The sequence below is a fragment of the Chlorocebus sabaeus genome, chromosome 22 (genome assembly GCF_047675955.1).
Source record: "Chlorocebus sabaeus isolate Y175 chromosome 22, mChlSab1.0.hap1, whole genome shotgun sequence".
Taxonomy (NCBI): domain Eukaryota; kingdom Metazoa; phylum Chordata; class Mammalia; order Primates; family Cercopithecidae; genus Chlorocebus; species Chlorocebus sabaeus.
Window position 1 is genome coordinate 43,421,662 of NC_132925.1, and position 23,549 is coordinate 43,445,210.

The window sequence follows — 23,549 nt, forward strand, 5'->3', positions numbered from 1 at the left end:
GGAAATGGAAAGAAATACAATGAGGTAGAAGAGCTAGAAAAGGCTTCATTGAGGAAGGAAGGTTTAATTTTCTGTTTCGATATTGAGAATTCATTAGTTGCAAGATCACTGAAGACAGTAATCATGTTTTATTTTTCTTTGTATCTCCAGAGTCTGGAGCACAGAGGAGGCTCAACTCACATTGGTCATTATTTATGAAAGTAGTGTCTTACTTATTAACTTTACTTAGAGTTGGAAGGAATATAAATATTAGAAGGAATCTGAACATCCTAAGCTCTGCAGAAATTGTATCTATGTGAACAAATGAACCAGACCTCAGTGCTATCGCTCATGCCTGTGTAGATCCCCCAGGCCACTTTGAATATACAGTTAAGAGGAAGAAAACCCCAATCTGGTCTCTTTATCTCTCATTGGTCATTTTGCCACTCAGCTTTGTTTCCATTTCAAGGCAGACAGTCAAGATAATTGGAAACACGTTAAAACAATAGGAGCCTTAAGGCCTTATTAGTAGAGAGACATATCTAGATAGCCCAGCCATCTCGTCCCTAATAAGTAAACCGTCACTGAGAAATTTTAAAAACACAGACACTTAAAGAACTTTAACAAAAAATAATTCTATTCATACAGTTCCAAATCCTCTTCTAATTTTAGGTAGTGAACACATTGGTGGATTTTCTATGGTTGTGATCAGAATGTGCCCAGTGTTTGTTCTACTTTTCTTCCTACTTTGTTATTCACATGCATTTTCATGTATGGATATAGCTACCGCAAGGACAAATAGGTGATTATGTAATATCTGCCATATTGATGTGTTTGTATAATAATCTATCTCCTTTTGAGTAAAAACTAGTTCCTTTTTTGTTATTAAAAACAGTGCTTTGGACATCTTTGTAGCAACTACATTTTTTCTTCTCCTTTAAGAGTTAAGTTATAGTGTCAAAAGCAGAATTCTTGGCAAGGCACATCAACAGTTTTATTGCCCTTGTAACATTCTGCCAATCTAAGCCCCAAGGAGGATGAACCAATAATCAGTACTTCCAACAAAGGAAAGCCTCACCTGTTTCCTCACAGCCCCAGCAGTGGGCTCTTGGTACCTTATTTTGCTAGTTTTTTAGGTGCATAAATACTTTTAAGGTATTTTGATTTCCATTTTGTTTAAATGCCAGCAGAGTTGTGTAATTTTTTTAATGCAGTGTTATATATTTTCCATGCCCGGATTTTGTCTACACTTCTTTCATTGTAAACTGTGTATTCATCTTTGACAAATTGTCAAATAGAATCTGGACATTGAACTCAGATAACTGTACTGAGTCTTCTTGCAGGCATTTTTATTGAGCTTTTAAAATATATACAGAAGTAATTCCTGTCTACTGTTTACAAAAAATTCAAGCAATAAGAATGTGTATAAAGTAAAAGGTGAAAGTTGAGGGTATAAAATGGCTAAAGGTTTCTTTCCTTTTTACTCTTTCCCCTCCCTGTAGTAGTATTACTTCTCAGCTATAACCCTTGAAATAATCTATTTTTCTTTTAATTATTTTTATTTTGCTCTGTGTCTATTTCTTGATTTAGACAGCACTTAGTGGAGTCCCACAGGAGTGATGAGAAATTTCTCTGGCTCACGGTGCCTCCCTCTTACTGGCCTTTACTTGGTTTTTAGATCTTTTGCTGGACATTTATAGCATAATCACTAACTCCAATGCCTACAGAGAGAGGCTGGACAGGAAACACATGTAGGGAATGTGGGCTGGGACAAGAAATGTCACGAAGCCCTTCCTGTCCATTTCCTGCTTTCCCATTATGAATATAGACTTGGCTAGGAGAAAAACTAAATCCTCACTGGCAACAGGCACTGGTCCTTAGTGTTGGGAGATGCCTTGGAATGGTGGGGACTATGACGAACTGGAAACGAATGCCTAGACACAGTGATGGCACCCTCTGGGCCAGTGTGGCCATGTGGAAACCTTGCCAGGTCTCATTTGTAAAGAAAAGCCACTTATACACAAATCATATGTGTACAATTTCCATTTGCAAATCTTTGCTCAAACTTTTTGAGAACACTACCGGCCAAACACAGAAGACCTGTGTGCCAAATATGGCCCATGAGTTGACTTTTTTTTTTTTTTTTTACCTCTGTCATTATGGTTTTAAGTCACATACTTAAACCTGTTATTTGACCCATCCGTTTTAGATGGAATCTCTTTACTTCCCACTGTGTAAGATAGGGACATTAGTGTCACTATATTTTTCTCTTCCTCTGTTTTTCTGTCTCTACCTTACCATTCACCATCCCACTACTTTTGGCTTGCCAAAACTTACAGGATTCACTTTCTGTTCTGTAACTATAATGAACACTTTTGAGTTTTGTCTATGGATTGATTTTTTTAAAACAACAATTTTCTTGATAGCAATATATATTGTATAAATGTTGTTTTCAGATATCTGGTGTCCATGAATTAACTGTTCACCATCAGTGACCGAAGAACTAGTTTCCAAATGTAGGTGGCTTCTGTGGGTTTTCTACCTGTTGGAAGTAGTCCTGTCTCCCTGAATGAGGGGGCGGACTGCAAGCCCCACATGGGGAATGTCTATTAGCAGGCTTCACAGAGAGGACTTGGTCATGGTCACAGGCTTGTCATGGAGCAAGTGGACGGATGGTGGCACATCCAACACACTTCCATCCTGTTTCTTAAAAACTAACATCTACAGCAGGAGCTTCACTTCTCTCCATATACATGTTTAGTAAATAGGCTTTCCTTCAATCACCCCGACTTCTGCCCTACATCCACTCCTAATCTCCAAATCCTTTAATCTCAAATATATGGCTGAAGCCTCATCCTTAACTGTTCTGCAGGCAGAGCTTATACATCCTTCAATGCAATCCCAAGAAAATCTCTCATCCACTAATGTCCCTCTCGCGTTTTTAGCGCAGCTATGAATGCATTCTTTTTGGACCTCTTCATGTTTATTTCGATGTCATATTTGTCAGGAAAGGAAGTTAATACGTCTGTTCAGTCCACCATTTTGAACCCAAAGTGACCACCAGCTGTTGACTATGGTAAACTTTCAGTAATACTTGCCCTGCCACTTCTCATTCTTCTGCTTTCCCTTTAAGTACTTTGGGAACTCTGTGACACCTGGACTACCAGCCACATGGAATAGACAACTGTGGAAAATTTAGGAACACATTCAAGCTTGCTGGGATATCAAGGTTAGCATTCTATAATGAAGGTGAAGGACAAAGATTCTCTCATCACAGATCATATTTTTCTTTGAATGAATCTTGAGAATTCACTTCATTCTCAATAATGTAATGTCTTCATTTTATTATGAATGGAACAACTATTTTCAGTATATCTTCCAGCTGTAGGTTGGTGATATACAGTATGGGAAGTGGAATTATGTATGAGAATATGCTCTTGATCAGCCCTGTCCAAAAGGACATTCTATGATTATGGAAACGTTCAAGAATCAGTGCTGTCCAACATGGTAGCCATTAGCCCCATGTGACTATTGAGCACTTAAAATATGGCCGATGTGGCTGAGGAACTGAATTTTCAATTTAATTTAATTTAAATTAACCTTAATTTAAATTTAAGAAGCCACATGTGACTAGTGGGTAGGTATCCTATTGGACAATGCAATCCTATACCTTGAACAGCTCACTCTCATTGAAGGAGCAAAAGATAAACAATAATGGATCAAATTATAAATCGATTAAAAAACTGATAGAGTAGGCTGGGCACGGTGGCTCATGCCTGTAATCCCAGCACTTTGGGAGGCTGAGGTGGGTGGATCACCTGAGGTCAGGAGTTTGAGACTAGCCTGGACAACATGGTGAAACCCTGTCTCTACTAAAAATACAAAAATCAGCCAGGTGTAGTGGCACACGCCTGTAGTCCCAGCTCCTTGGGAGGCTGAGGCAGGAGAATTGCTTGAACCTCCACCTCAGGAGGCGGAGGTTGCAGTGAACTGAGATTGTGTCATTGCACTCCAGCTTGGGGCAACAGAGTGAGACTCTGTCTCAAAAACAAAAATTGATAAAGAGTAAAAATGAGTCATATATATATGGTATTATAGGAATTCAGAGAAGGGAACAATTGAGGGTTAGAAAGTTCAGGATTAGAGCTGTGAGGTGGATCTGTGTGCTAGTGTGAAAACAAAAACATCGAAAGACATTCAGTAAAAAGAGCAAGTTGCAGATGGTTACCAGAGGCTGGGAAGGGTAGTGGGAGGGTGAGGGTGGGGGAGGAGGTGGAGATGGCCAATGGGTACAAAAAATATAGAAAGAATAAGACCTACTATTTGATAGCACAACAGGGTGCCTATAGTCAATAATAATTGTATCTTTTAAAATAAAGAGTGTAATTGAATTGTTTGTAACTCAAAGGCTAAATGCTTGAGGGGATGGATACCCCATTCTCCACAATGTGTTTATTTCACATTGTATGCCTGTATCAAAATATCTCATGTATCCTATAAATAAATACCTCCTACAATGAACTCACAAAAAAATAAAAAGAGCAAATTACAGGTTTTTATGTATACATGGCCCATTTGTGTATATACAAGGCTATTCAGACATATGCTCATATTTGTACAGATCATTTCCGAAAGGATACTCAACATGATTAATGGTGGCTACCTATGGAGAGTAGAAATAAGGGCTAAGGCAAATAACTAAACTTTGTCTGAATTTTTGTTTTAAAAATAGTTTAGCATTTAAATAATGTTTTTCTTTGTAACAGAGTTATAGGCACAGAGAGTATTAGTGAATAATACCTTTTCAAAAGGCCAAAGTAGTCAACTCTTTCCTGTGGCTATTGGTCAAGAATGATCTTATATGATTATTGTGAATTGTCCACATCCTATAACCATGGCTCTTCTGTACTCTAATGAAATGCTTTGAAAGGAAGCATAATGAAAGTAGCCTGAAGGAGGTAGAATTTAAATCAGATTCTGAGGCTGGGTAGGATGGAAAGGAGAAGGAAGGGCATTCTTGCTATAGACATAGCCTGTGGAGGGCAGGGAGCAGGTGCATCGGGATGTGGCTGGTACAGAGTGAGGGCTCTGAAGCCAGGCAGGGAGTGCTGATGGGGTAACAGAGACACAGGACTCCAGAAGAAGTGAGGGACCAAATCCTCATGGGCTTGACTGGCAAGACACCAGGAGTCTTAGACACTTCACCGCCACGGTTCTCCTCAGGGACACCAAACACTGCTTGAGCATTCATCACATGGCAGGCATTCATCTTATTCAAAGATGGATAAGAAACGGTCATTGCGTTCAAGGAACCAGATGAGACATGTGAAGGGGCAGTATCATGGGCAGGAGGAACATGAGACTTAGGTCCATTAAAACTGGCTCCATCACTTACTGGTGTAAATGTTATAATCCCTTGGATCCCCCAGGTTCTTATCCTATAAAAAATCAGGATAAAAGCTACCTTGCCAGGAGGATAAAATGATTAGGATAGTAAGCCTGGTACCAATAAGCCATTAACAAATATGTTAGTCCCCTTTCTATCATATCTGTCCCGTTCCTAACCCCAAACCAATAGGAAGATAAAATGTGCTTCTTGTTTACCCTTTCTCCACAAAGGTGGTGCCAAAGCAAAGGATTTGTACTGTGCCTGTGTGGGCCAGGGGAGCAGGACCATCACCAAAATACATCAGATGGAAGAAGGGAGGGAAAGGAGACAAGGCTGGAGAGTGAGGAGCTGGTCCTCGAAGGCCTTTTAAGCAGTGCTGCAGAATTTCATGCAAGGGGAGCCATCCAAGGTTCCAGCGTATAAAGCAGGAGGTGGCACCATCAGATCTACGTGGCAGGAAGATCACTTAAGTAGCAGAAGGAAGGACGAACTGGAAGGGCAGAAATCAGAGCAGGAAACCAGTCTTCAAGTCACTCCCAGCCTCATCTTAATCTCTCAATTCCTACAGTAGAAACTATTTCTTTTTTTTTTTTTTTTTTTGAGACAGAGTCTCACGCTGTCACCCAGGCTGGAGTGGAGTGCAGTGGCCGGATCTCAGCTCACTGCAATCTCCGCCTCCCGGGTTTGCGCCATTCTCCTGCCTCAGCCTCCCGAGTCGCAGGGACTACAGGCGCCCGCCACTTCGCCCGGCTGTTTTTTGTATTTTTTAGTAGAGACGGGGTTTCACTGTGTTAGCCAGGATGGTCTCGATCTCCTGACCTCGTGATCCGCCCGTCTCGGCCTCCCAAAGTGCTGGGATTACAGGCTTGAGCCACCGCGCCTGGCCGAAACTATTTCTTGAAGAAACTCAAGCACCTAATTATACACTGTCATATCTTGTTGTTCTATATGCGCATTCTTCTCCAGAACCACATCATTAAGACTCCTGAGGACAGAAAGCAAACCAGACATTTCTTTCAAATTTCTCAAAGTGCTAAACATGGTGGCTAACTGCTTCTGAGTTGGAAGAGAACTGAGTTGAAAGTTATTGGGAGACGGATACTACCACTGTTTAAAGTGTAAACTGAGGAATTTAGTTATTCACGCTTCCATGGTTCAGTATTCTCATGTTCCCTTCCTCCACCCTCCACAGCTTAGACAGAAACACGCCTTGACAGGGCCAGGGCTCGCTTTTTATCACTAAGCCCACTTCAGCAAACGCTAAGGCCAGGAGTGTGAGCTGAAACCTCATTTGGGCTGTACTTCTCAAGAGACACTAAAGGATCAGCTCATCCGAGTCACAGCACAGCCAGGGCTTGTCACCATGTTTGCTTTTTTTCTGATAAGAATAAATTCCAGGGTAGAAGGGAAGAAATCTCCAGTAGTTTCATGATTTTTCCCACCATTTGCTCTCTTTTCATATTTGACTCTGTGGTGGGGAAAGCAGCCCATCAACACTTCAGCTGCCAGCATGGGCAACAGAGCAGCTAGGGGTGTTTCTACCAGCCCCTGGCATTTGTGGAGCCCTGGCTGTCTGTACATGGAAGCCCCCAGCCACTCCTGAGGCCCAGCAATGAACAACAGACAGTCACACAGTCCTGTGCACTTCTCCTTCCACCCTACTTACACCCTGTTCTACTAGGCACGTGAGCAGAACACAGAGCCCACATCTGAATGTTCACCTACCTTACTGTCCTCCCAAGCAAACAGCTGCCCTTTGACCCCACCCCCCAGGCCTAGCAACATCTTCTCATGGGAGGAGGCCTACACAGCTGTAAGAAGTGTGCTCAGGGCCATTTGGTAAAAAAATTCCTGGGTCCTGGGTACCCAGCACATGGGGATAGTTTGGCTCCAGTGGGCATATCCCTTGGGCAGACAGGTCTCCTGCTCCACTGCTCTGTGGAGAGAGAACAGCTGGATAAAGGAACAGGGGCTTCTAGGTTATGGGCATTGGAAGGGGGATCTGGTTGTCTGGGTCTAAAGGTGGAAATGAGATAAAGTTTCATGAATTCCTGAAAATACAGTCTCCTTAAGCTTTGGGCTGGCAAAGCTAAAAAAAAAAAAGAAGAAGAAGGAACAGAAGGGAAGGGATGGGAAGGGGAGGGGAGGAGAGAGGAGAGGAGGGAAGGGACTTAGGTCAAATCAGTAGACACTAATCAAATAGTAGTTGTTGACTTCCTCTTATAAATCCTAGGCCCTGTTGGTCAAAGTCTGATGGCCACAGCCAGGGAGTGAATGAATTCTTCTAGAATGATTTCACTGCAGGGCCACAATCAACTCAGAATAAGGAACCCCTATCCCTGTGCAATGTCTTCCTCCTATTCATTCCCTTCATTTAAGGAAACACTATCTCCACAAGCATCTCATGAGCTATTTATCAGTTAGGAATACTTTCTGTAACATTTCCTGTGTGAATCACTGCAAAGATCGTATCTGGGACAGCCTTTGAGCTTTAGGATTTGTGTCTCTTAGCTGCTGGTTCTTTTCACTCCCTCCACTGCTGTCCCCCTGCCACCAACCAATCCTTAGTGTGCAGGCTTGTTGCCTCATGGTTTTAATCTGGCTGCCCAAGCACCAGGTATTACACCTGTATTCAAGGCAGGAAGCAAGGGAAGGGTGGAATATGAGAGCACCAGTGATATCTTTTTATCTTCCTTTAATCAGAAGTCTGGGGCTTTCCCAGAAGCCCCTGACTTCAGCCCAAATGTGTCACTGGGCTACCTTTAGCTGCAAAGGAAGCCTCTACAGTGGACCCCATCATGGAACAAGGCAAAAGCAAAAGGGCCTGGTCATGGGTTATGTGTTGGCTACCCAATGTATCTCCCACAAGGTGGAAAAGCCCTAAAGGCTTTGAGAGACTGAGCCCAGAGATGAGCATCTCATAGTTCGGAGCTCCTTGGAAAGAGGCTTGAACCACCAGGGGGTGCCTATTGTCCCATCTTAATGTCACCCAAGTCTCTAGATAGAAAGAGGAGCTTTATTGAAGGAAGTGGTTCATTAAGTCCTTTGTCTAAAAGTAGGCATAAAAAGGAAATGGGGCAGAGTAGGCAATAGTTTTTAACGTCTTACAAGAATAAAAACCAAAAGCACCCATTTGAAGAACTTCTGATTGGCAGCTCCGAAGGCAGTAGGAAACAAATCTTTAGAACTTTGTCACATCTGTGGTCTCCACTGTGTTTCCCAGTGATGGGAGGGTCCCTGAACCTCTTTCAGAAGAAGCTGGGAAGTCCTAGGACCCTCCACTGCCTCCGCTGTGGGGGCAACTTCACGGAGGAAAGCAGGCAGAGGTGCCGTGAACAGAGGCCAGGAGGAAGATTCCTGTCAGCTGTGATGGGGACCAGCCTGGGCCCCAGAAGTTGCTTGAAGGCATACTTTTTACGTTAGTCACTCATAAGAGGTTCTGCAAGAGCTCAGTTACCAGAGAAATGTGGTCCTGAGGCCATCCTGAGACTGATACCAGGACTGGTTCTGTGACGACTGAGCGCCTAGAACAGGACCTGGAGGGAGGGGTGTGTCCCAGGACCTGGAGGGAGGGGTCGGCTTCAGGCAAGGTCAAATGACCCCAACAGTGAAGACTGACACGCATTGAAGGGAGATCACCACTGACTGTGCCCAATAGGGAACTGCGAGTTTTGAGCGTTTGGAGCTTATTATAACCAGCAACTCCTGCTCAAAACCCCTGCCACCTCAGGCTAACACCACCTAACTCTTCACTTCTCTGAGGTCACCAGGTCAGAAACAACCCCTGTTTAGCTTCATCTTTGTATCAAAACAACCAGCTGTCTTCTTCTGGGATCATGTGATGTGCGGCCCTTCCCTGATGCAAAAGTCTCTTTGTGTTCTTTCCTGCACTAACACCACACACGTGCAGCATGCTAGCTTCCAGGGCAATTTCTTCTACAGTCTCTCCCTCTGCGTTTGTCTCTGCAAGACAGCCAGATGCTTTCGATGTCTCTCTGGAGTAGTCTTTCTTCTGTATACACCAGTGTGCTGCCAAGGCATTGTTCTGGGTTAATTGAAGTCAGGTGGCAAGTGGTCAAGTAGCACTGCAGTCTGACTCATGAGGAACACAGGCATTTTGACATAGAGTCCACATGTAACATACAAAGTCAACTATTTCATCCATATAAGAAAAATAAAATTTTCACATAGAGAAAGCTACATTTTAAGAATACTGCAGTCAACATCGAATTAAATTACTCTAAACTGTTCACGTTAAAATGGTTAAATTTATGTTACGTAAATTTTAACTCCTTAAGAAAAATACTGTCTTACCAAAGTATAGTTTCTAACTTTAAGAAGTACTTTTACTATCTATCAACTTTTCTTCTTCCACCCCTGTGGGCCAGAAATACAGAAACAGCCAGTTGTCTTTTCTCAGAGAAGAAAACCTTAGCCACATAGAAGGTATGACTTGCCAACCAGAGGATACTGAGCAACCAAGAACTCCAGTGTATTGGCTCCTGGCCGATGCTCAGGCAATGGAAGTTCCAAATCAAGTCACTCAAGGCATGGTTCTTTCAGTGACGCCACAGTTAGCAAAGGAAGCAAAGGCATTATCACGAGATGGTTGCTGCCGTCTCTTCCTCTCCACGTTTGTTTGAATTGAGGAAGGAGTTTATGTCTCACAAGCAGTACGGCAGAAGGGTGGGTGTGCAGTTAAGATCCATTTTGCTGTCTGAGCCATTTCTCCAATGTTTTTTACTTTTTAATTTTCTAAGTGTATAATTCAGTATTTTGTAAGTACTGCACATTCAAAAGTTGTAACCACCACTACTAACTTCAGAACATTTTCATCAGCCCCAAATAAATCCTGTACCTATCAGCAGTCACTCCCCATCCCTCTTCCCCCCAGCCCCTGGTGACCACCTTTCTACTTTCTGTCTCTATAGATACTCCTATTCTGGACATTTCATATAAATGGAATCCTATAATCAATCAGTGGCTTTTTGTGTCTGGTTTCTTTCACTTAGCACAACGTGTCAAGGTTCATCCATGTAATAGCATGAGTCAGTACTTCATTCCTTTTTATGGTCATCTAAACCATTTATGAGCCCCCAGAGATTCTTCCTGTTGCTTCTTTCCTGTTAGCTTTGAGGATAAGAGGACAGAGGGGACCACAGTCAGGGCAACAGAAGACAGCCCTCATCCTGGTAGTGCCCAGAGAGAAACAGACTCCCCAGGAATATCACTAACATCCCCAACAATCTTCTTCTGGTAAAAGATACGAAAGGACTAGTAGGTCAGAATCATTAGCAAACAGTCTTGATTACACAGGTCCGTGCACAGCATGCAATTCAGTACAGCCCCAGGCCATTTTCAAGGCAGCAACTCCTGCAAACTCTTCAGACAACCACGTAGCCAGACCCACCACTTACAACAAAGGTATGGTCTGGCATCATTCAGAAAGAATCATCAGCCTGACCCCCTCCTTCTACAAGCTTTCAGGAGCTCCCTCTTAGACTGCTGAGCCATAGTGCAGCAATTCTTCAGTGTTCTCTCCTCCTCTGAGTACAAGGTAGACAAGGAATGATCATGCCTATTTGCAGAAGAAGAAGTGGAGTCCCAGTAAGGGCAAGTGACCAGTATTCATTTACGACAGGTGACAGAAGTGAAATGAGAGGTCCTATCACTACTCTGCATATACCAAGTAGATCTATAAGAAGGTCAGCTAACTAAACACTCCTTCCAGGGATAAAGTAAGAGAAAAATTATAGTCAATTCTCAATTGTCCAGATTTGAGGACATATATAAACCCAAGCTGTATTCTTCCTGCCACTGGACCATGTCTTCTTTTCCTGCAATTACATAGCATGTACCCAGAACACAACCTATATTAACAGCGAAACATCACAGGATGGTCAACTTGCAGCATCCTCCCCACCCCCAAGTTCTCCAGCACAGACCAAAACCCACCACAAACAAAAGAAAGAGAGAAAAGTGGCACAGGTTCATTTTACATGAAGGTCCAAATGAAAATTGAGCCTTCTATTAGATCCAGCTGGCCCAGGAGAAGGCTTGACAAGGAGCAGTGGCCCCTGCCCAGCCTTCCCCACAGTCTCCCCATCCAGCCACACTTCTTACCCGCCCTTCGAACTTGGCGGTGGCTCCTTCTTTGATGCAGAGGTTCCGAGGGGGCAAAATGAAAGCAGGGGCCTCTGTCAGGGGCATGGAGCCAACTCTTGAGGGATCCACGCTGAGGGAGGTTTTGGAAATGTGTGACGAGGCAACCAGCTTCACATCCCCCATGGTCTGCAAAAAGGAAGGAAGAGTACCAGGTCAGATCAGACAAAGCACAGCCCTGTCTTCCCTTCAGGCATCAGGTGTGTCCAGCCTGGAGGTGTGGCTTTTACGTGGAGCAGATCCCCAGTTAGGTCAGTGTCCACCCACAGTTCCTCTCTGAAGATGAGAGGCTCTGTCTTTTATACACAAAGTGCCAGGACAAGGCACAGCCCGTCCCAGACAAACGCTCTGGTTCCCAGGGCAATGCCCTGCCTCCTCAAAACCCCGTGGGGAACTTCCCATCTTTTCACTGTCCCTTTCTTCTAGGAAAGGGGAAGCTGAGGACAAGAATGGAGAAACAGTTCTTGTAACAGGTATCGATAATCTGTATTTAATAGTCACTAACTCTTCAGGACCAACATCTACATTAAGCACTTCTGGTAGAAAGTAGAAACTGCTTTAGCCTGAACTGCAAGAGCTTGCAGGTTATAGAAAAATGGGATCCATACTCCAAGAGAGGAAGGCAGTTTTGGGTTAATACGGCAAGGACCTTGGGTGAGGTAAGGGGAGAGTCTTGGCTGAATGAAGGGAAGGAGGCAGGCAAGGGGGGACATCCCACCTCTGAGGAGCAGATTGTGAACAAGGTTCTGAGATCACAGGTCATCAGAGAAGTGGGGTGTTTTCAGATTATCCAGGCTAATGCCTCTGTTTATAACTGAAGCCCAGAGAGGGTAAGTCGCTTGCCCCAGGAGACAGAGCAAAATGATGGCATCACTGGCAAGAATACCTTAAGCCCTGACTCCTGGTCCAGGGCCTACTGGGGACTAGATAAGATGCGACTGGGGCTGGCAAGGGTAGCAGAATAAGGGGTTGACGTGAGAAGTAACAGATGACTACCCATTAGAGTGATGGTCAACTCTTTTGTGATATTTAATTATTCTCAATTTTAAATACATTTCTATTCTCAATTTTAAATACATTTCATCATAAAACTGGAAAATTATCAATATGTAAAAATAATAAGTTATCATTTATTGAGAATACATTCTGTTCCAGGCACCATATCAAGCACTTGATACATTATCTCATTTGTTTTAATCCTCAGAACAACCCCATGAAGTATGTATAGTCATCATTTTGCAAATAAAGAAGCTGAGCTCAGACAGGTGGAATAACTTGCCCATTACACAGTTATTCAGTGGCAGAAGTGGAAGTTAAACCCAGATTTATCAGGCTCCAGAGTTCTTTTAAAATGTGAAAATGCGAAACTAAAAGTTTTTTTAAGTGAAAAGATCCATAATTCTATTATATAGAATGGTGGTGCATTTCCCTCCAATTTTGTTTTTATCAATATAGAAAAACACATATCTTACATCATTGAAAGCATACCATGTACATAGATGTTTTCTATTTTTTTCCCTACAACTTTTCTTAAAATAAGGGGGAAAAGTTGCTTTTAAGACATTCGATTTTCAAATATGCATCATATTGATGTATGACTTACATAACTATCTCCCTACTGCTGGCCATTTGGATAGTTTCTAAATATTTTATGATGCCTGGTGATGAGCCTATGTGCGCTGAAATCTATGCCTGAGTTCCTACAGATTTCCTTAGGAATGATTCCTAAAGTGGAATTATTATAAATACATATCTGAGTTCTTGATTGCAAGCAACAGAAGCTAACTCTGGCTCTTATAAACAGAGAAGAGATTTGTTGGAAAGATGGTGGAGTTTCAGGGGGAATTTCCAAAATCCATAAAAAAATCTGAAGAACCAGGCCGGGAAAACGTTGCAGTTGAGAGCAGCTAGGTGATCGGACTCCAGCCAAGGCCATTGGACAATCACTGCCACCACCTGGAATACATCCTAAGTGTCCCTGTCCCAGGTTCCAAGTGCAGGTGGGGACAACTCCAAGCTGACCATCATTTCTTACCACAAAATCCCTGGTGACTGGCCCCGATGTGGGACACACATCTGCTGAACTGAAGAGAAGCCATATTCCTAGATTTGCTTTTCTGTTCATTTTCTTTGGCTGTCTGGTCACACACTTAAGTCCTATGCTGTGAGTCAGGTAAGCTGACACAAATGAACAACGCTTTCTGGGGCATGTAATTAGTTTGTTTAAATTTAAAAATCTCTAACAAAAATAAAATGGGGATATCTCTTATGAAGTTCAAGTGAAAGTAGCAAAGGGACTAGGCTCGTTTGTAATAGGGCACATCCCATGCTTGATAAACCCAGCTTTCTCTTTCACTGATAAGATATTAGCTTTGCAAACAAAATTCCTTTCCAAATGATGAGACTCACAGGTTCCCTGCAGTAGGTGACAATAAAAGCAAACACTAGTGTAGCACTTACTAGATGTGGGGTACTCTTCCAAGCCCTTTATCAATAATAAATAGCTAATTTGCTCCTTACAACACTATGAGACAGCAAATCTTGGTATCCCCAATTTATGGATCAGACACCTGAGGCACAGTGAGACTGAGAAATTTGTCCAAGTTCATGCTTTTATTAGGGGGCAGAACAGGCATTTGAACCCAAGCACCTGGTGCCAGAGCCGCTATTCTTAATCAATGGGCCCTCTTGCCTCCTGTAAGCAGCCAAATGGGCTGGTGGGAAAGGAAAAGTCAAAGTTGAGATAACAAGGGGGAAAAGCTGAGAGCCACTACCATATATATACAAAATTAAAATATTCTGTAATACTATCAACAACATTAAAAGATGGGTGATAACCTAGAATAAAATGTTTGCACCAAACAAAAGTCTTTACATATCAGAAGAAAGCAGCCCAACAGATCAACAGGTGGATGATACGACCTGAACAGTGCACAGAAGATGTACCACTGAACACTGCTTGGCTCCAACGATAATCCAAGAGTGCAAATTAAGAATAAGCTGTCACTTTTAAAAAATGAACCAAAACATTTCATTTAAATGACATTTAAGAAGAAACATAACCTATGCTGCTGGTGAGACCATGGAGAGACGGACATGCCCACACCCTCCGTGGGGAATAAAAACTGGTGTAGTCTTTCTGGAAAGCAATTTGGTAAAAAGACTCTTAAAAATACATCCATATCTTTTCCCAATAATCCTACATTTAGAAATAAATTATTGGGAAAGAATCAGAGATACAGCCCAAAATTTATTTACAAGAACACTATTTGCATTATTTATGACAGAAGCTAGACCGTATTTTTAAAAATCCAACAGTGAGAACTGGTCACATACAGTGGAATACCAGATGGCTTTATGGATACACATTTACAGGGAAAATAATGATATGAATTTGATGATATAGAAATTTTAAATTAAAAAAAATTACAGAAAATTTCAAACACGCAGAACAGTAGAATGAATGATAAAATGAGCACCCACAGTGCCTATCACCTAGATTTAACAATTAACATTTTGCCATATTTATAGCATTTATAGCATATAGTGTATGTTTGTAGAACCATTTAAAAGCAGTCATACTATAATTTTAATGGCAAGCATCAAGATATATTCACTCACTCAATTAAAATATATTTATTAAATACCTACCATGTGCCAAGCTACAGACTTGGTATACAGCAGCAAACAATTACACGAGTGGGGCATGTGTATTGTGTGTTTGTGTGGCGACCATAGAAACACGGGACTGGGGAAGGAATGGGCCTCTGATATCCCACATAGCTACCCAGGACCACACCCCAGTAGGAACACTGCTCCCTGTGCCCTCCTCCTCTGCCACAGAGGTGAAGTGACAGATACACTGTGCAGCCAGGACCGGGTGGAAACTTGGGGTAGAGGTGGGGACAGATATCATGAGGATCAGACTTTTGTGACCCTGCCACAAACCCAGGGGCACGGCCACTTTAAAGCTGTGGGCTGGGCAAGGCGCTCCAACTCTCTTGGCTTCCATCTCTTTCTCTGTCAAACGGAACGATCATATCAGCCTCATAAAGTTGAAGGGAAGGCTTGAATGAGAGTGTATATAACATCCATAATATAGCACAAAAGGCATTCAATAGCAGTGACTGTCAACATCATTATCATCCAGTTCCCAAAGGCACGCCCATCTCTCCACCCTGAATATAGATCTAGACCCTTTCACCAAGGACAGCAAGAAGCCCCAATTATCTTCAGGCAAGGGTATCTGAGTGGGGTGACTGGAAAACAGCAGCAGGAAGCAGATAGCAGAATTCCCTGGGAAGGTGGGGAGGAGGGCCTGAGGCCCATGGGGAGCTTCCTGCAGCACCTTTGTGTCTGTACTAGCAGCATCATTTAATGAGCAAGGTGTATGTGCTGACATCACGCTGGACACCCATCTCAATCAGAAAGAGCAGTTCTAATGATCACCCCTTCACAATGAAGACACGGAGGCTCAGAAAGCCAACTACTCTTGTCTAAGGTCACACAGCTAAAAAGTGAAAACCAAACCAAGGTCTGATTACAAAGTCAAAATCTGCTGGCTTCTTGGAGGCCCCAAATCTCAAATGAGGCATTTCTTGCCATCCCCAGTAACGAGAAATGCAATAGGCAGAGGCTTGGGAGTTGTACAGAGGAAGAGGAGCAGAGGACGTGCCTCCCCCTTCTGCTGTCAGGCCTGGCTTTGAAGACACAAGACTCTTCTCTACCTTTGCTTTCAGGGGAGCTGGAAGCTAGGAGTGGTGAGATCCTCCTGGAAGGTAGGAGTGGCTCAGGACCCTCTGTGCAAGTCCTCTTGATCTAAACCCATGGAAATCTCCTGAAGGCCCCAGATGTTCTCATCAAAAGGCACCTGCTTGGTCTCAAGAGCACATTAGACAGGAGTCATCCAGCCCTAGGAGAGGTGTGGCTTCAGATTAGAAAAGGAACAGGCAAATCAATACAGCAAGGGAACATCTAGTCCCTTGCAAGGCGGTTTTGTGGGGGAGAGTTACTCAACTATTGTGTGGGCAGGACCAGAGCCCAGCCACACCAAACAGCTCTGCTCACCCTCAGCCCATCCCTCCACCCACTGCCATCCTCAGCATAAACAGATCCCTGCCACACAATTAATGGTTACTGACATATGTGGAATGCTCTGTCACAAAATAATAATAATAATAATAAAGTACATTAGACCAAAGCTTGTTCCTCTCTAATCCCTTGTCGAGCCTGTTGACTATATTCCAATCAAGAAAACCAGAGAGGTTGGGTGATTTCTGCAATAATTTCTCTAATGGCAGAGCAATGCTCAGTGGCTAGAATCAAACACACTCAGCTAGGGGGTCTTATTCAATACAAGCTAAACACAGATCAAACGGGAAACACAGAGAAGTAAGAAGAAAAAAACAGAGCAGCGGTTCAAGAGCAGGAAACTCCCCCTTACCCCTTTACCCCTCACCCCATGATGCTTGGGCCAAAGCCCACCTCCAAACGAGGCTTCCACAAGTAGCACAATATATGAAACATGTGAAGCAGCACTGAGTTAATTGGACTTTAATTTGATCAAAAGCACTTTAAATTGTCTCTTGAACCCAGAAAGGAACAATTTCAACTACAGCGAAAAGAGATTGCAACTAGGAGGCAAATGACTCAGAAAATCAGTTTAAAAAAGCAGGGCTCAAGAAATACCACAGAACAAGTTTAGAGAAACCAGTTGTCCCCTTCCCTACCTAAAGGGTACACATTTTAAGTGATCATTGTCTTGAAGCACCTGGTCAGTTTGCCGGGCATCTTGGAAATACCATACCTTCCCTAGAGGGAGGGGCTCCCCAGCAGGCTCCGCAGTCTACCGTGAACCCTACCTCCAACAACGGCACACATCAGAGGCAGCAAAACCACCCACGTGCAAGTGCCCCAGGCACTGACAGCTCCGCTCTCCCACCTTAATCCTCTCTGCAATGCACTCAAATCCTGACAAGTTCCCTAATCACTCCTAATTCCGGAGTGCGCTGCTCCTCAGCTGTGCCAGGCTGACTTGCTGTGACCTACCGGAGCAAAGCTGGGCAGGGCCACACACCAGTGAACGGGACCCACCTTACCGCGGCCTCTTCCCCGGCAGCTCTCACATGAGTCAGGATGCGAGGCAGCCACACTTCACCACCAACGTACTGCAGAGGTTCCTGTCCAAGGTCTAGCCACGAATGGAGAGCGAAGGAGTGCCGGGCGCCACAGAGCCCAGGGCCAGACCGAAAAAGTTAAGGGGCTTTTGTTCTGACTCTGCTCGCAGATGTTGCAACTTGCCTTCCGCTGAGCAGCCAACTTCACCCGGTCCGGGAGATCTGTTGTTCTAATCCGCCCAGCTGGGGTGACCTTTGAAACCTCTGGCTGCCACTGCAGAGGCTCTCAATGGAGTCCTGGGGGAGCCAGGGGTGGAAGCTCACAGGTTTTTATTTTTACTTGTTCAGAGCTGCAGATTCTATTCTGAATGTGGAGCAAAGGGAGGACCCTGTCAAGCGGAGAGCTGAGCCCTCGGAGGGGCTGGGCACTCTCCCAATTCCACATCTGGCCTGGAACGCCACTCCAACCCCTTGGCACATCTGGCCTGGGATTACCACCCAGGGCTCGTAAGATATTTCCTCCTGAGACCCAGCTCTTTCTTCCCTAAGCCGAAGAAGCCTTGTTTATGATCCCTAGAGCAGGATGCAAGCCCAGCAAGCAGATGGATGGAGAACTCCTGTGCTGCATTTCTCATAAGGAATTGCGCTGATGACAGCCAGGCTCCACAGACTGTGTTCATGTTGAGCACGACTTTGCCTCGTTGGTCCAGAGCCCTGGAGAGCTTCAGGAATGATCCTTGGAGCACTCCTCTAAGATGAGGCAGCAAGGTGATGCCCTGTCCAGACCTTTTCCTCCAGCGAGAGAAGGTATTTTCATAGTTCCAAAGGAACATCCTATGCAACTCACACCTTGGGGCAGACTGCGGACATCCGAATCGGCAATGACATGAATTTAAGCTTTTCCCTTGAATCCTATCTGATTCTTGAAGAGTTGGTATTCTTCTAACACCTAGGAGACCCCCTACCTGCTTTCTCAGTAGTTCTCAAGCATTTTTGTCTCAGGGTGGGCCCCTTTATGCTTCTAAAAATTATTGAGGACCCCAAGGACCTTTTGTTTGTGAGTTATTGCTGTCAATATTTACCGTATTGGAAATTAAAACTGGGAAATATTAATTCATTTTAAAACATCAATAAGCCCATTATAGGCTAACATAAATAATATTTTAAGAGAAAAATATATTTTCTAAGACAGAAAAGAATTTAATGAGAAGAGTTGCTCCTTTTTGCAAATTTCTTTAATGTCTGGCTTAGTAGAAAACAGCTAGATTTTCATATCTGCTTTTGCATCCAATCTATTGTGACATCATAGCTACTTAAACACTGTACGCCTGAAAGAGAATGAGAGTGAAATAAAGCAAATGATGTTTTCTTAGAAAAACAATTTGGACCTCAAGGGCCCCTGGAAGAGTCTCAGGAACCCCCAGGGCACATTCTGAGAACCACCACATTAGCCTATCTCCCTACTCTCTCTGTTACCATCTACTCTCATTTCCATCCTTCTTAAAATACACAAGGAGAAAGGGAAAAGTGGTCTTCTTTATTTTTTAACTTATACTTTATTTTCCCTTTTAAAAAATAACTTTTATTCTAGAATAAAGGAGTACATGTGCAGGCTTATTACAGTACATGTGCAGGTAGATTACATGATACTGAGGTTTGGGGTATGATTAAATCCATCACCCAGGTAGGGAGCATAGTACCCAACAGATAGTTTTTCAGCACTTGCTCCCCTCCCTTTTTCCCTCCTCTAGTAATCCCTAGAGTGTCTATTGTTCTATTGTTATGTTCATGTGTACCTCATGTTTAGCTTCCACTTATAAGTGAGAACATGTGGTATTTGTTTTTCTGTTTCTGTGTTAGTTAGCTTAGGATAATGGCCTCCAGTTGCATCCATGTTGCTGCAAAGGACATGATTTCATTCTTTTTTATGGCTGCATAGTATTCTATGCTATATATGTTCCACATTTTCTTTATCCACTCCACCACTGATAGGCACCTAGTTTGAGTCCATGTCTTTGCTATTGGGAATAGCACTGTCAAGAACATACAGATGCATGTGTCCTTATGACAGAATGATTTATTTTTCTTTGAATATATACCCAGTAATGAGACTGCTGGGTCGAATGGTAGTTCAACTCCTAGTTTTTTGAGGAATCTCCAAACTGCCCCAGTGGCTGGACTAATTTACATTCCCACAACAGTGTATAAGTGTCTTTTTTTTTTTCCTCCACAGCCTTGCCAACATCTCTTATTTTGGACTTTTAAACAAAAGCCATTCTGACTGATGTGAGATGGTATCTCATGATGGTTTTGATTTGCATTTCTCTGATGATTAGTGATGTGGCACATTTTTTCATGTTTGTTGGCTGCTTGCATGTACTCTTTTAAGAAGATCTGTTTGAATCATTTGCCCAGTGGAAAAGTGTCTTTAAATGAGTAGCGGTGTGTGGTTTAAGGGACAGGTGAGCAAGAGAGTGAATCAAGATGTAAATTGATTCTATCTTTTCTTCCAAAGAGAATGAATGAACACTTGTGGACCAGGGCGATTTGAAGCCTGAGACAGATACTGATAAAGAGAATGCCTTTAAGTCAGTTAAGTCCCTGGTCAAGAAAACACCCCAGACTCTGGGAAACCTTGCACATGGAGATACTAGACTATTTTATGGCTTATAAAGGGAGAAATGAATCCAAAAAACAATGCTGTTGATTACTGAGGAATAGATGTGAATGCAGATCTAAGTCTTCTTAGACAGGTCTTTGGTAGTAGGCAACAGCACTGGAAAGTCATTTTGAATTGGACAGAACCAAGAATAATGATTTAGGCAAAAATATGGAAAGTGTGTCTATGAAGCCTACGGGTTAAACTAAGCAAATAGGAACAGCTAATATGTTGGATGTTAAATATAACTCTGAAAGATCAGCAAATGCAGCTTGAGAAGAAGTTTCAATGAAAAACAATTTTTAGACCTGGCACAGTTGCTCACTCCTTTAATCCCAATACTTTGGGAGGCCATGGTGGGAGGATAACATGAGGCCAAGCGTTCAAAACCAGCCAGGCAACATAGCAAGACCTCATCTCAACAAAAAGTTTAAGAAAACTAGTCAAGCATGGTGGCGTACATGTCCCAACTACTGGAAAGGCTGAGGTGGGAGTATCATTAGATCCTAGGAGTTCACAGCTGCAGTGAGCTGTGACAGCACCACTGCACTCCAGCCTCGGTGACAGAGTGAGAACCCATCTCTTAAAAAAAGAAAACAATTTTTAAATTCCTATACTTGAGTTCCAAAACAAAAACAAATCAGTGTTTATAATCAGTATGAAACTAAACACAGACTTCTGTCACCTGGGATTAGGCCAAGTCCCAGGTTAGAAGTCCATCAGATCCCTTTTTTTCTCTGCCCTACACGTCACAGTTGGCAGTCTGTAGTCATGTGGACATTTGATTAATATCTGTCTCCCCAACTGGAACATAAGCTACACCAGGTCACAAGTCCTGTGTGTTTCACTCGCTACTGTATCCCCAATGCCTGGAATACTGATGAGCACACAGGAAGTTTTCAATAAATACTGTGGAATGCATGAGTGAATAGAAATTTGGGTTAAAAAACATAAAAAGTCATTTTCAAATGATGACACCACTTAATTTTGTTGTATAGGGAATCTTGAGAATATTAGAGAGAGTGTGTAAGGAAAAGAGCAGGTGAACAGGTTATGCAATAACAAATCTGCCCCTTGGGGCCTGTATGTATTTGGTGCTAGGCACACAGGTGCCAGTCCTACCTCTAAACCTGGCATGTAACTTGTGCATCCTTTCTACTCTTTGTTTCTCAGTCCTCCCGGCTATGACATGGGCACAATCATAGCCTGCCTGGGTACAATCTCAGGGTTTCCTGCTGGCATCCTTGAGTGATTTGGATCCAGGTCCCTGGGTTCCCACATGAAAGCACGCAAAGCCAGCCCACTCTTGTCCCAACAGCTGAATTCTTCCCTGAGCCACATGCAGCCTCTCCCTCCCCATGGCTTCCTGGGCCTTTCCTCTTGGAAAACACATTAAAGGAGGGGCTGGGCTTCTGCAGGCAGACAAGCTGCCCACATCAGCGGGGCCACATCAGCAGAGCAGCAGACCACGGGTGGGAGGAGCATGTCTGCTCAGCAACACAATCCTGGTGCCCACATCTTTGGCAGAAAGTTATTTTTAAATTTTCCTAAGAGGGGACAACAACAACAACAACAACACACACAGGCACATGCACACAGATCGAATCAAATCAACACCCCTAACCTCACACATAGGGTGAAGGAGCAAGGCCTGGTCTCCTGGAGTTGTTCTCTTCCTGCTGGAAGCCTTGCTTTATTTGGGATTTGATGGGAACAGACTGAGAGAAGTTTTGTGTGATACAAGTCATATGCAAACAAAATTAAAGCCAGAACCAGAGCCTTGCTTATAACTAAATTAGCAAAACGCACACTCCAGCTAGAATCCTAAAGTTCACTCACTTCATTTTTAGGCATCACCCCCTCAGGATTCAGTTTGGGGTATCAAGTATACTTATTGAACTCCTACCACCACTGTCTCCTTCTCAAATACCACGCCCCCCACTCCATTCTGCCAAGCAGAACTGTGCCTTGGGTTTTAGACCCTAAGAGATGAGGTGTGAGTACTCAGATAGGGGCAGCCTCACCACCACTAGCCCACCGAAGCCCAGGAAATCGACTCAGTGAACAAGAACAGAGCTCGTGGCTTCCAATCCCTAGGAAGGTGGTTTGAGGCAATTGACAATCTCTCAAAATCTTAGTTTATTCATCTGTAAAATGGGGCTACTGCTAATACCCTCCTACCTGCAAGATTGTTACAAGGGTCAGCAACATGCATAAAAAGCAGCCTCAGCCTAGTCTCTCACACAGAATGAGAACTGAATCTCTGATGGCTGCTACTGTTAATGTTGTTATTGCTTTTATGATTTTAAGGTTTCTGTCAGAGGCTCAGAGAATAAAGGCAACCTTGCTCAAAGTAGGGGGCACAGGAGAAATCCGGATGGCACTGGAGGGTGAGATAGCACAGAAGAATCAGCGACTCTCATGCTTATTATGGTGCTGCCACCCAAACCAGCTGTGTGATCTCAGGAAGACCACCTTGCTTCTCTGGTCCTCTCTACATAGCCTGAAGGGTCTCTTTGGGCATTTCCTGTCCAGTGCACCTTTCTCTAAGACTGCCACCAGCTCTCCACAAGAGGTGGGCAAGTATGAAAGGTTCCAGCAGGGGGAGCCAACCCAGGCAGGGAGGAGCTGCTGCAGGACCCCAGGAGAGGAGGCAAAGCTTATCTAACAGAAAAGACTTCTGGCCAGGCGCAGTGGCTCATGCCTGTAATCCCAGCACTTTGGGAGGCCGAGGCGGGTGGACCATAAGGTCAGGAGATTGAGACCACAGTGAAACCCCGTCTCGACTAAAAATACAAAAAATTAGCTGGGCGTGGTGGCGGGCGCCTGTAGTCCCCACTACTCGGCCTGAGGCAGGAGCATGGCGTGAACCCAGGAGGCGGAGCTTGCAGTAAGCCAAGATCACACCATTGCACTCCAGCCTAGGCGACAGAGAGAGACTCCGTTTCAAACAAACAAACAAACAAAGAAAAGACTTCTGTTGGGGCTCCCTGCGCGCAGGACCGCCCGCCAGGCAGGCAAATCAGGCAGGCACACCTGGTCCTCGAGGAACACCTGTGAGACAGCGGCACAGTCTAGGAAGACTCTGAGGTCTGGGTCAGTCCTGGACCCACACCTGTGCAGTGATTCTAGCTCCTCTGCTTCTGGCCAGCTCCCAGGTGGAGCCCTCTGATTGGATAAGGTCTGTCCAGAGAAGAGCTGGGGCTGGAAGAGCTAAGGGGAAATCCCAGGGGGAAAAGAAAAA

At 43.9% G+C, this 23,549-nt stretch overlaps 1 protein-coding gene across 4 annotated transcripts in view; it reads right to left on the minus strand.

The window, feature by feature from the left end:
• MYLK (myosin light chain kinase) overlaps nt 1-23,549 on the minus strand; it is a 276,708-nt gene that overhangs the window by 172,168 nt on the left and 80,991 nt on the right. For all 4 annotated transcript variants that reach the window (XM_007985581.3, XM_038003419.2, XM_007985580.3 and 1 more), the window contains one exon: nt 11,492-11,659. In XM_007985581.3, coding sequence (XP_007983772.2) covers nt 11,492-11,656 — 165 coding nt within the window. In that variant the 5' untranslated portion in view covers nt 11,657-11,659. The remainder of the gene's footprint in view (nt 1-11,491; nt 11,660-23,549) is intronic.